This window comes from Myotis yumanensis, unplaced genomic scaffold, assembly GCF_028538775.1.
Source record: "Myotis yumanensis isolate MYYU_CA2020_CCGP unplaced genomic scaffold, mMyoYum1.0.hap1 SCAF_19, whole genome shotgun sequence".
Taxonomy (NCBI): Eukaryota; Metazoa; Chordata; class Mammalia; order Chiroptera; family Vespertilionidae; genus Myotis; species Myotis yumanensis.
The window spans coordinates 902,562-915,338 of record NW_027223770.1 but is presented as its reverse complement, the minus strand read 5'-3'; the positions used below and the strand labels follow the sequence as shown (position 1 = coordinate 915,338).

Below are 12,777 nucleotides of genomic sequence, written 5' to 3'. Positions count from 1 at the left end.
ACCAAGAGCTCAGAGCTCTATCCCCCAGCACTGCTTCTACCTTGCCCCATCGCACCCGGAGCCCAGGAGGTCGCAGCCAATTCCCTCAAACCCGGTCAGTCCGGTGTGGGATTCATGTGCCGGGCACCGGCAAAGCTCTGGGCAGTCTATGGGGCTTCTTCCTGGAATGCTGATTAATTTCAAGCTTAGATCGGAAAAGCGTTTTTACATTAAATAAACATGCCTACATTATGTGCTCAGATGCAAAATCCCCACTTATTTATAGGACAAAACAGAACACTTGAAGGAAATTCTAAGCGTGGTGGGCTACTTGAGGCTATGTCCGCACATTCTAAGAGTGTACACCATTGTCCTCTGCTATAGCCCTCTGTGGGAAAGCCTGGGACATACTGATGGACAGTCCAAGGGCCTTGGCCAGGTTTCAGCGCCCTCGTAGCTCCAACCTCCTCCTGCTCACCCAGAGCAGCTGCTGAGTGCAGCCCCTGTGCTCCCCAGCACTCCTGAAACCGTGGCTCTAACAAATCTTTGAGATCCTGGCCAACCATCTCCCCAAAGCATTCCTGACCTCTGCCCAGAATCAATCATGCCTTCCTCTGGGCTTCATAACTTCCTTCAGTAAAGCAGCCCCACAGCACAGCCATCTTACAGACTCGCTGTGCCTCTCTCTGGATTCCAGCCCTCTGGAGAGGGGCCATATCGTATTCCTTTTTGTCATTCCAGAGCCTAGCACAGTGCTTGGCAGGCAGGGGCCACAGTGTTTGTTGGATGCAATGGGGACAGTGTGGACACTTGCAATGCCAACACCTGGGGTCAGTGTCCCTGTTTGGGAGGAAGCAAACATAGGATGAGGGTGAAAATGGTACCAGGCTGGAGGTCCTTGAGAAGTTTTCTCATTCATTCATTCATTCATTCATTCATTTGTTGTTTATCCTTCCATCAAACACTGCTGCAGATAATATGCTGGTTACTGGGATACAAAAATAAGAGCCAGGCCCTGACCTTGGTTTCTTATAGTCCATGAGAGAAAGATGTCAACAGACACAAAATAAATGCCCTAAGAGTCGATTTTCGAAGAGCTCTCTAGCCTTAGGAGCGTGGGTGAGTGGACAGGCACCCTGTGGCTCATGGACACTGTTTAGACCTCTCGTTGTGCCTTAACGCTCCTTTAGACTGAGATTTTAGAATAAAACTCGCACTCATTTCTCTTGGGCCAGGCACGGTGCTGAGCTTCAATCTTCATAATGGGCCTAAGGTGGAATGTTATTGCCTCTCTTTCCCACAAAGGGACACTGGGCGCAATGGCCTTTAGCAGTGTCTGGCACAAGAGCATCTGTAAAATGGGGTCCATTTGACCCACAGCCCATGGTCCCGAATCCTCAAAACTGCCTCAGGAAGAGAACCATCCTCGGCGTGTGAAGAGGTGGAGAGCTTCACTTGTGGGGGTGTGTGTTGGGGCGGGGGGGGGGGGTGGGAGGAGTGGAGGTGGTGGTGGTACAGAGCCCATTAGACTTCGGGTGACATCTAAAGGGGAGAGATGGGTACATCGAGGTCCCTGCGCAAAAACTCTGAGGCGCCCAGATCCCAGGTCATCATGCCCACGTGTCTGCCAGTTTGACTGCCGCCTCCGCTTCTCTGTGGGCTTGAGAGTATAGATAAACACACACAGATAAGGAAATGAGTGCCCAAAGAAAGGGCCTGTGGCAGGTTTAGGGGTCAGGGACGGAAGGAGAAACTAGGGAGTGAGGTGAACTCAGTAGCGATGAGGGAAACCTTGGCGATGCAGTGGGATGCGGCTCCAGCAGGAAGGAAAGCAGCGGGAGGAGGGAAACGAGGCCGGTCTGGCCGCCACAGGCCCTCGTGGCTCCGAGGCCATGCCTGCTCTGCTCCTGGCTCCCCAGGGGCACCTGGACTGCATAGAAAACCCTGGGCATAAAGGCTACTGAGGAAGTCATTGTAAGCACAGTTTCAATCGTCACCGTAGAGGCCCAGGAGCGTGGTCATCGGCTGCTGTGGCAGCTGTCAGCACAGTCCCCTCCCACCAACATTACCGAATGCCGACCCAGTGCCAGGCGCTGGGGGAGGCTGGGGACCCAGAAGCAGTGAGACTGGGTCCCTGTCTGAGGTGCTGTCATCCACAAGATGACACAAGAATGCAGTGTCCTCTGCCCAGTGCCCACCCAGTCACAGAGGGCGCCGGGCACCGCGGGTGGGGCGGGAGAGGGGCCCAGGGTGTTGCTAGTCAGTCCTAGGAAGGACCAGGGGCTCTCGCCCTGGCCCAGGGCCACCCTCCACTTCTATCTCAGATTCTTCAGATCCATCGTCAATACGTCCCTCCTCCTCTCCGGGACAGGGCCTCTTTCCCAGCACTCTCACGCTCACCGCTGTCACGGGACATTAGCAAACGCCAACTTGTCGACAATCGCATTTTATTTCAACTCTCCTGCCTGGTCGGATTTCAGTGGTTCTCAACCTGTGGGTCGCGACCCCCTTGGTGGTCGAACGACCCTTTCACAGGGGTCGCCTAAGACCATCCTGCATATCAGATATTTACATTACAATTCACAACAGTAGCAACATTACAGTTATGAAGTAGCAACGAAAATAATTTTATGGTTGGGTCACAACATGAGGAACTGTATTTAAAGGGCCAGAAGGTTGAGAACCACTGGATTAGATGGTTTTCAATCACATGTGTTTGCACTGGGTGGTGGAGGGCCACATGGCTGCCCACAGCTCCCCTGGTGTCACCCTGCGGGCCACGTTTCCATGGGCTCATCTCCACTCCACCTGTGACACCAGCAGACTCTGCCCACAGCCTGCCCACTGTGACCTCTGCCCACAGCCTGCCCACTGCTGCCTCCGCCCACAGCCTGCCCACTGTGACCTCTGCCCACAGCCTGCCCACTGCTGCCTCTGCCCACAGCCTGCCCACTGTGACCTCTGCCCACTGCAGCCTCTGCCCACTGCCTGCCCACTGTGGCCTCTGCCCACAGCCTGCCCACAGCCTGCCCACTGTGGCCTCCGCCCACAGCCTGCCCACTGTGGCCTCTTCCCACTGCAGCCTCTGCCCACCGCCTGCCCACTGTGGCCTCCGCCCACAGCCTGCCCACCGCCTGCCCACTGTGGCCTCCGCCCACAGCCTGCCCACAGCCTGCCCACTGTGGCCTCTGCGGGCATGGGGGAAGGACAGGCTCTGAGGGGAGGGGTGTAGACCAGGGTAAGAGGTGGGCCAGGTGAGAGGTGGTCAGGTGAGAGGTGGGCCAGGTGAGAGGTGGTCAGGTGAGAGGTGGGCCAGGTGAGAGGTGGTCAGGTGAGAGATGACCAGGTGAGAGGTGGCCAGGTGAGAGGTGGCCAGGTAAGAGGTGGTTGGACGTGTGAGCCAGGGTGGAAGTGCCTCTGGCACCTGAGCCAGGTGGGCATTGACACTAGGCTATGCCAGGACCCTGAGAAAGGACCAGCCAGCCCCAGCCCAGCCCCAGCCCAGCCCTGGGTTCTTCCAAGGCCTGCTTTCCACAAGCCTCGGAAGCCACTGGCTGGCCGGATGCATAGGAACAGCCCGCGGCCTCCCGGGTGGCCCTTACCTCTGGCTCTGTGGTCTTCCTCCTTGGGGCACTTACCCCCTTCCCACCACTTGCGCTTCAGAATCTCCAGGCGGTTGTTTTCCTGCAGCTGGAGGATGGCCAGGTCGAACTCGTCCCGGAAGGCTGAGCCTGCAGCACAGAGAGCCGGGCAGGGTGTGAGTCCTCTCCCGGCACCCGCTCCCTTCCAGGAGCCTCTGGCCGATCCCCGCTTCCCTGGGGGTGGGGGCCCTGCAGCCGCTGCTCTTGGTGCTACCAGGGGACCTGGAGGAGAAGAAGAGCTCAGCCTCACGCAGGAATTTCTGCTTTCCTTGTCCAGGACCCCTGGCCAGGACCCAGTGTGGGTGAAGGGACAGTGTCCCAGGCAGCGTGGCACCTGCTCCCACCCACGGGCCCCTGTGGTCCAGGACACACTCAGGCAGAAAGCTGCTTGCAAAGCCTCCATCTGCATCCCAGGTTTGAGGCCAAGGAGGAGAATCTGTGATGTCACCTCTCAGGTGGGCAGCTGTCTATTTTCTACTTTATTTAAATGATCTCTGGGCATTTATAGCTCTTTCTACATTACAGCTAACAACCCTGTACCCTGAGCAGCCACCGATGAATGAGAGGCACCCAGTGGGGTCGAAGCGCCTCTTCTCCATCCGACGAGAATCCGGTACCGGCACCCACACCCTCACATAGGCACCGAGTGGCCAGGCCCACTGGCTGGCCCACCCCCTGTCACACTGCTCCTCCCTTCCCACTCAGAAGGCTTCTGTTCAGTACAATTCTTTTAAAAATGTTCTGGACCATATTGGTTAAGGAGTGATGAGTCTAGATTTAGATTTAATCACAAAGACAGGCTTACATGAAGCCGTGGAAGGCTCAATGCCCGGCACAGGCTGAGGCCTGATATTAAGAAAAAACTGCCAAGCCCTGGCTGGTTTGTCTCGGTGGGTAGAGTGTCGGCCTAAAGACTGAAGGGTTCCGGGTTCGATTCTGGTCAAGGGTATATGCCTGGGTTGCAGACTGTTCCCCAGTGGTGGGTGTGCAGGAGGCAGCTGATCAATGATTCCCTCTCATCATTGATGTTTCTCTCCCTCTTCTTTCTTCTCTGAACTAAACAAACAACAACAAAAAATACTGCCAAGAGGCTGGAAATCCACTGAGCTGCCCAGTGTCCTTGCCCAGCTCCGTGGAGGCCTGAGTGGACAGCTACCCCGGGGGGAGACTATGGTGGAAAATTCAGGCAGAATATTGGGACAAGTAGACCAGTGCTCTCAAACTTCAATGTGCACAGGGATTACTGGGGGCCTGGCTGAGCTGCAGACTCTGATTCAGGGGGGTCTGCATTTTTAGGGAGCTCCATGGTGATACCCTGCTGCTGAGCCAGGGGCTGCACTTTGACAGGCAAGGACAGCCTAGGACCCCACAAATGAAGGAACCTGCCCCACTGCAGCTCAGCCTGGGCTGGGCGTGCAAGCCCCAGGCCGCAGCCTCAGGCACCTGTGTGGCTGTGGGTGCCCAGCAGCATGCCTCCCGCCTGTGGAAAGAGCTCCTGGTACTAATGGACATGGCGGCCGGTGGACAAATGAGCAGCCCAGGTTTGAAGGCAACTGTCCAGCCCAGTGAGGTGCTTCAAGGCGTTTTCAAGGCATTTTCAGCCGAACCTCAGCAGCACACAGGGTCCCCTGGAAGGACACTCCACTTGCTTCTTCTGCCCACTTAGCCCTGCACCACCTGATTAGCTTTCCATTGCACCCCTTGCTGTGTCTCCTGATTCCCGGTCCCACCACATCACGTAGGCTACAGCTATGCCTGATCTCCCGCTGAAGCATGACACACATGCTTGTCTCCTGGACGTCACCTCAGCTGGACCAAAATTCCGCCACAACAGCCGGAACTGAGAACCTAGACTAGCCCACAGCTCACCTTCCCACCTCCCCCTCCTTCCCACTGGGCAGGGCCCCTGGCAACATGGTCTAGGCCCACCCAGCTCGCTCCTCTACTTGCTCTGCGACCTCTGACGAGCAGCTTGTCAGCTCTAAGTGTCAGTCCTTCCCTCTGGAACGGGAAGGATCACATCTACTGCCAAAGCGGGAAGATTCAATAAGATGGCACGTGTGCGAAAGCTCCTGTCAGACACAGAACACAGGCACTTCCCTCCCTGCTTCCTTGGTCACCGACGGACATTTCTAGAATCCGTCTGCCTTATGCCAACTCTCCACCTGTTTGTTCCATGAAACTTTTTAAGCATTTGACACTTGAGCTAAAAACTGTTTCCCTGCTGAAGTATTATCAAGGCACACCTCAAGTTCATTTCGTGGTTCACTACAGGATCTTGAAACAAAATGTCAGCCAAGAAATTTCTCCAAGGGCCTACCCTCTGTGATGTCAATGGGCATCACTATGCATGCACATGTGAGGGTGTGCAGGTGTGTGAGTGCCCTGAGCGAGGCCCCAGGTTACAGAACTGCTGGAGTCAGAATGCACAGAGTTCAAGGATGAAACATATTATTACCTGTGTCCTTTGGCTTGGTTTTTGATCAGTCTTTAAAGGGTTATCTGCTTCTATCAAAAAACAGAGGACTATGGATGAGGGGAGGGCACCGATGACCCCCTGCAGGCTGGTTGTGGGCCCTGTGGTAGGCACCTGACAGATGATCAGATATAACCCTCGCAAGAACTCTACAAGGTGGGCATGAGAAGCCTAATTTTCCAACTGGGAAAACTGACCCAGAGAAGTTAAATGACCGAAACAAGGCCCCTCAGGCAGCAAGCAGGGCATCCCCAGGCCGGCCTGACTCCAGCTCATGCTCTTCTCACTTCCCAGGGCTACCTGGAGCCTATAGCTTATAGAGACCCAGCGGGGAGTTGGGTGGGTGAGGTGCCAGCAAAGATGCACATGCTGTACGTCAAGTTCCCCACATGGTCTGATGGCCTCAGTTCCCACTTCTTCCCTGTGGTCTTGCACAAGGACAGGTCAGACAAGGTCAGCCCTACACAGCGTGGCTCTCGGTTGGGTGTGGAGGAGGGTGTGCAGTGAAATCACCTGGGAAACATGTCAGATGCTCCACAATCACAACCAGCAGCTCAAAGGCTTCCCTGCAACTCTGGTAGAGGTAGAGGAACGCTCAAAGCACAAGCATCCTTTAGAAGCCACCTTCTGGAAGCCAAACCTCTCTATCTCCTACACCAGCCAGATGGCATGCGGTCTGCAAACTGGACGCTGACTCGGAGGAGGTGCATCCGTGAGAACACATGTGACTTGAAAGCCATCTCATCAAACCGTGTCAGTCTTCTTCTGTAATAAAACTTTCACCAGGGACACTAATAGCAAAATGAATTCATTTGGGTTTTACCATCTTCTCCTTCTCCTTCCCACTACTAGATGTCAATCAATAGAGAAACGGCCAAAGGGCAGGAGAGCGGAAAGCAGAGGCTGAAAGAATCTACCCAGGGCACCAACATGCCATGTAATAATTCATTCATTCATTGCCTGGCTGGTGTGGCTCGGTGGTTGAGCGTTGACCTATGAACGAGTAGGTCATGGTTCGATGATTGGTCAGGGCACATGCCCGGGTTGTGGGCTCCATCCTCAATGTGGGGTGTGCAGGAGGGAGCCGATCCATGATTCTCTCTCATCATTGATGTTTCTATCTCTCTCTCCCTCTCCCTTTCTCTCTGAAATCATTAAAAAGATATCTACACTAATAAAAGAGAAACATGGTAATTAGCGTACGACCGCTACCCTTCCAATTGGCTAATCAGCATATCCTTATGCAAATTAACTGTCAGCCAAGATGGCGGCCGGCAGCCATGCACTGAAGCGAGCAGGGAGGCTTGCTTGCTCCAGTGACTGCGGACTCCAACGTTCCCCGCCTGACTTGCCGGCCTCTCAGCTGCAACTCTAAGCAACTATGTTGAAATATAGAAGCTAAACAAAACCCTAGAAACCGGCTTTCAGTCAGCCGGGCTTCAGCCAGCCAGACCGCAACATTGTATCAAATACAGAAAGTAAAGGCCAGAAACCTGCTTTCAGCAGCGAGGCCTCAGAGCTAAAGCTGGCCCAGAATAAAAAAAAGAAAAGAAAAAAGGAGCAGTTGGGAGCTTCAGTCACCCGCCAGCCTGAAAACGGCCCTCAGCCCCTCACCCAGACTGGCCAGGCACCCCAGTGGGGACCCCCACCCTGATCCAGGACACCCTTCAGGGCAAACCAGCCGGCCCCCACCCATGCACCAGGCTTCTATCCTATATAGTAAAAGGGTAATATGGCTCCCGGCACCGGGATCAGCGTGACAGGGGGCAGCGCCCAAACCCCCTGATCGCCCTGCGGCTCTGTGTGTGACAGGGGCCGGGGCCACAATCTCCCTATCTGCCCTGCTCTGTTTGTGACAGGGGAAGGTGCCCCAACCCCCTGATCAGCCCTGCTCTGTGCCTGATAGGGGGGAGCTCCCCAATCCCCTGATCACCCTGCGGCTCTCTGTTTGACAGGGTGCGGTGCACCAACCCCCTGATCAGCCCTGCTCTGTGTGTGACAGGGTGCGGCGCCCCCACCCTCCCCCGCCCACGGGCCCTGCTCTGTGTGTGACAGGGTAGAGCCATAACCTCTCCATCGGCCCTGCCCTGAGTGTGACAGTGGCGGCGCCCCAACCCCCTGATCGGCCCTGCTCTGTGGGTGATAGAGGGTGGCACCCCAATCCCTCTCCACGGGCCTTGCTCTGTGTGTGACAGGGTAGAGCCATAACCTCCCCTTTGGCCCTGCCCTGAGTGTGACAGGGTGCAGTGCCCCAACCCCCTGATCTGCCCTGCTTTGTGTGTGACAGGGAGCAGTGCCCTCAACTCCCCTATCGGCCCTACTCTGTGAGTGACAGGGGGGAGCTCCTCAACCCCCTGATTGGCCCTGCTCTGTGCATGACAGGGGGGAGCTCCTCAACTCCCTGATGGGCCCTGCTCTGTGCATGACAGGGGGGAGTTCCCCAACCCCCTGATCGACCCTGCTCTGTGTGTGACAGGGGGCAGCGCCCCAACCCCCTGATTGGCCCTGCTCTGTGAGTGACAGGGGGCAGCGCCCCAACCCCCTGATCGGCCCTGCTCTGTGCGTGACAGGGGGTGGCGCCGCAACCTCCTCATCGACCCTGCCTTGAGTGTGACAGGGGGCGGTGCCCCAACCCCCCAATCAGCCCTACCCTGAGCGTGACTGAGGGTGGCATCGCAACCTCCCGATCCGCCCTGCTCTGTGCATGACAGGGGGCGGTGCCCCAACTCCCCAATCGGCCCTGCTCTGAGCCTGACCAGGGGCTGCACCTAGGGATTGGGCGTGCCCTCTGCCACCTGGGAGCAGGCCTAAGCCAGCATGTCGTTATCTCCTGAGGGGTCCCAGACTGCAAGAGGGCACAGGCTGGGCTGGAGGACCCCCCTTCCCCCCCTGCCGAGTGCACCAATTTTTGTGCACCGGGCCTCTAGTTAAAATAATAATTAATGACTTCATACCTAATCAAGTGGCCCTCCAATTATTAAGGATTGAGAACTGCTTCCCTGATTAGTGGGAGCATGTGATTTGCTCCTTTTAAGCTCTCAACAATGCTCCCCACCCCAATGTCATGGCTACACTGGGCTTAGAAATGGGCTGTGACTACAGGGTGCCCTGTGGCCTAGTGCTCTGCCTGCCTGGCTGAGGCGCCCTGAGGCTGGGGCTCTGCGTACCGACAGGCATGCCGATGCCGTAGCCCTTGGTGTCCAGCAGGCCCCCGACCTGCGTGAGGTTGCAGTTCCGCTGCCGGTGGTACTCGTTCATGGTGGACTCCAGGAGGAAGGCGTAGTTCGAGTTCAGCACCCTGGCAACCCCCTCCTCCGTGCTCTTCACGAACACGCTCGGCTGCTTTGAGTACATGTAATTCCACATGCGCTGGTAGGTCTGGTAGCGGGAGTTCTGGGAAAGGGCACACAGAAGCAGGAGGAGGAAGAGAAAAGGAAATGTTAGTTTAAAAAGAGAGAGAGAGCCCTGGCTGGTTTGGCTCAGTGGATAGAACATCGGCCTGCGGGCTGAAGGGTCCTGGGTTTGATTCCGATCAAGGGCATGGACCTTGGTTGCAGGCTCCTCCCTGGCTGTGGTTGGGGTGTGTGGGGGAGGTAACCAATCCATGTGTCTCTGTCTCTCCCCCTCCCTTCCATTCTCTCTAAAAATCAAAGGAAAAATATCCTTGTGTGAGATTAACCAAACACAAAAAGGGGGCGGGATCACAGTGGACCTTACCATTCTGGCCCTCCTGCTCCTCAATCCCCTCATCCTACCCCATGGCCCTTCCTGTCCCATCACCTCTCAACGCCTGATGGCGGGAGGTGGATGGGGCCCTGACGCCTTTCACGGAAGGAGAAGGAAGACACAGGTCTGCAGGCTGTGGCCTCTGCCTGGACCTCTGCCTGGTTTGGCCTCGTCTGCCAAGAGGCTGCGGCCAGGCCCATCTGATGGTGCAAATGGGAACCTGGGGGGTGTCCTTCCTCGGCCTTCAGGCTGGGGCAGTGGCCCCAGCTCCAGCCGGGACTTGTACAGAGATGCCGCCTTCAGGCCAGCACCGGTTCTTTCCCAGTAGCCCTCAGCCAGTTACCAGTCCAGTAACAACAGGTAATAACGGGACACAGGGAGTCCGGGTCTCGCCAAACCCTTGTTTGCACGATGTCATCACTGACCCTGTATTCACAGGCTCCAAGACTCACAGGGAAACAGGGACTGAGGCCTGGACTTGTTCATGAAAATGAACGCGGCTGGTTCCACCATTAACTCCGGAGACCCTGCTTCCCTGGGGTCCTGAGCCTGTGGGAACCCGCTCTCCATCTGCCGTGCAGCTCACCCTGTGGCAGGGCCTCTGGGGCCTCGCAAGGGAACCCCAAGAAGCCACTAGGGTTCTGATCTGACCCAGTCTGGGATCAATAAAACCAGTGCATTTAATCTAGAGTTCCTTACACTCCAGTCATTTGCATATTATTCTAATCTTGCTTTGTCTAAGTGACCTATAAAATTAAAGTAACTTAGAGAACATTTAAATATATGCATTAGCCTCATCTTATGCAGCAATATAAATAAAAGTACAGATTAGATTCACTGCATATACATTTCTAACACTCATTTAAAAAGAAATAGGAAACTACTTCGATTAAAAAAATAGTTCTGCCAAATAGTACCTAAAATAATCTCAACTATCACACGTGTCCACGTGCTGCACTGGGGACAGACGGACACTAACCCCAAGTCTCAGGGGCAGGAAGAACACGAATCTCATGTGAACCCCAAAGCAGGTGCTCCAAAGAGATCTGGATGAGGAGAGAGGTCCCAGTCTCAGGGACAGACGTCTCCCCCGTGTGCTGCCCAACCCCCATGTTGGTGCGTGACCAAGTGGCTTTACTTGGAAGAAGGTCATGCTGGAGCCGCCATGGATGGTGCCGTACTCGATGGTGGTCTGGTCGGCCAGGTCGTCCACCGACTCAATGGGCACGTCCATGCGCTGCACCGTCAGGAAAGCCGCCAGGTTGGCCGTGTAGGACGAGATGATGATCAGCGTGAATGCCCACCTGCACAGGAAGAGACCAGACGCCGTTGTCACCGGGCATGTCCAGGAGCCCTGGCCCACCTGGCCCTGCTGCAGCGGGGGAGGGAGCAGGTGGGTGAGGCTGCCTGGAAGGAGACAGGGTCTTCCTTGTTTCCTACCGGAAAGGATGGGGTTGTTGCTCGATGGGGGGTTGCATGCAGGCAGTGTGGGAGATGGAAAGGAATGGGCATGGGGTGAGTGGGGGCGAAGGCTCTGAGGTTCTGCTCAGAGCTGGACTGTCTCCTCAGGATGCAGCCAACCTTCAGGGGAGCAATGCTGCTCAGAGCTGGACTGTCTCCTCAGGATGCAGCCAACCTTTAGGGGAGCAATGCTGTGTGCGAGGACCGCCCCACGCACTCTCATGGCTCCAGGGGTGGCCACTCACCCTGGCTTTACAGCAGAGGACCTGAGGCTCAGAGGGCAAAGAACCCCCCAGTATCACATGGATAAATCCGTGTTTAGAAGCCAGTTCTACGGATTGTCACAGCAGAAACTCCTCGAGACTGTTGACAAGCGCCTTAGGATGCTCAGAGGCTGCAGTTGGGACACACGTGCTCGTGTGATGCCGAAGGAGAAGCCGCTTTACTGGGCGGATGGAGCCAATTTAAAATCACAGTAAGTGTGCCACGCAGGCAGCATACATACGAAAGCCCTTAAAACCATGTGCTCACTGCAGGAGGTGGACGAGCAGTATGGCTCTCACCCTACTCATCTGCTTACTGGGCTCCAGGGTATATCTCAGAGCGCTTGCGGCTGGATAACCACACGTTCTGACTCAGGGGAGTCTGAGTCCATGAGGCCTCACACTCTGTGAAGATGGTGCCAGCGAAGGCGTGGGGCTGCCCCGAATGCAGCGGCAGCAGCTCCCAGGTGGCCCTGCCACAAAACACCAGGGCTCTGCGGGCCGCCGCCCCCCCAGGAGGAGACGGGGCGACCTGATGGGGCATCCATATGCCCATCACCAGATGCGTGTGCCAGACCCCAGGGAGGTGATGGGTTCAGTCGTGACACTGTCCTGTCCACTGTGAGGCCTGGGGGTGGGGGTGGGGGCGTGCGTGTCCCCGGAATTGCTCGCATGTCTAGCAGGCGGTGCTAGTGCCCACTGGGCCTTGAGATCTGGAGATCAGATGCGGAGTTGGGGACGGAGAGCCTGTCCACACCAGCTGAGGGTGGGGTGTGAAGAAGTGAGGTGCGGGACGGACACCGCTGGCTGCCCTCCCTGGGTGTGACCGTAAGGGCAGGTGTGCCCCACAGCCCAGACCTGCTCTCGGTTCCTGCCGCAGCTCTAACACTCCTTGGAAGTCATTTCTCATGCCCACGCCCCAGGGGAAGCTGGGTGGTGGTGAGGTGCGTGGCCCAGGTGAGGGTGACAGGTGACCATGCTCAGCGGTCTTGGCTAGGACTCTGGGGTAAGGAGCCCTGGGCGTGGACGCCACCTTGGCGTTGGCTGGGGAGGTTCCTCCACCCTCACACTCAGCTCCAGTCCGGGGCATGTGGCTGTTTATGCCCCTGTCGCAATGGAAGGGATCAGAGGTCAGTGCAGGCCTCGCCTCTGCTGAGAAAGCACATCCCCTACCCTCCGTCCCCCCTCTCTCCGCAGCACGTGCCCCCGCTCCTGTCTGAAAAGGGGCCTT

At 56.5% G+C, this 12,777-nt stretch overlaps 1 protein-coding gene across 5 annotated transcripts in view; it reads right to left on the bottom strand.

The window, feature by feature from the left end:
- GRIK4 (glutamate ionotropic receptor kainate type subunit 4) overlaps positions 1 to 12,777 on the bottom strand; it is a 253,215-nt gene that overhangs the window by 14,360 nt on the left and 226,078 nt on the right. For all 5 annotated transcript variants that reach the window (XM_070399383.1, XM_070399384.1, XM_070399386.1 and 2 more), the window contains 3 exons: positions 10,961 to 11,126; positions 9,264 to 9,489; positions 3,582 to 3,710 (listed from right to left, as the gene is read on the bottom strand). In XM_070399383.1, the coding sequence (XP_070255484.1) occupies positions 3,582 to 3,710; positions 9,264 to 9,489; positions 10,961 to 11,126 (521 nt within the window). The remainder of the gene's footprint in view (positions 1 to 3,581; positions 3,711 to 9,263; positions 9,490 to 10,960; positions 11,127 to 12,777) is intronic.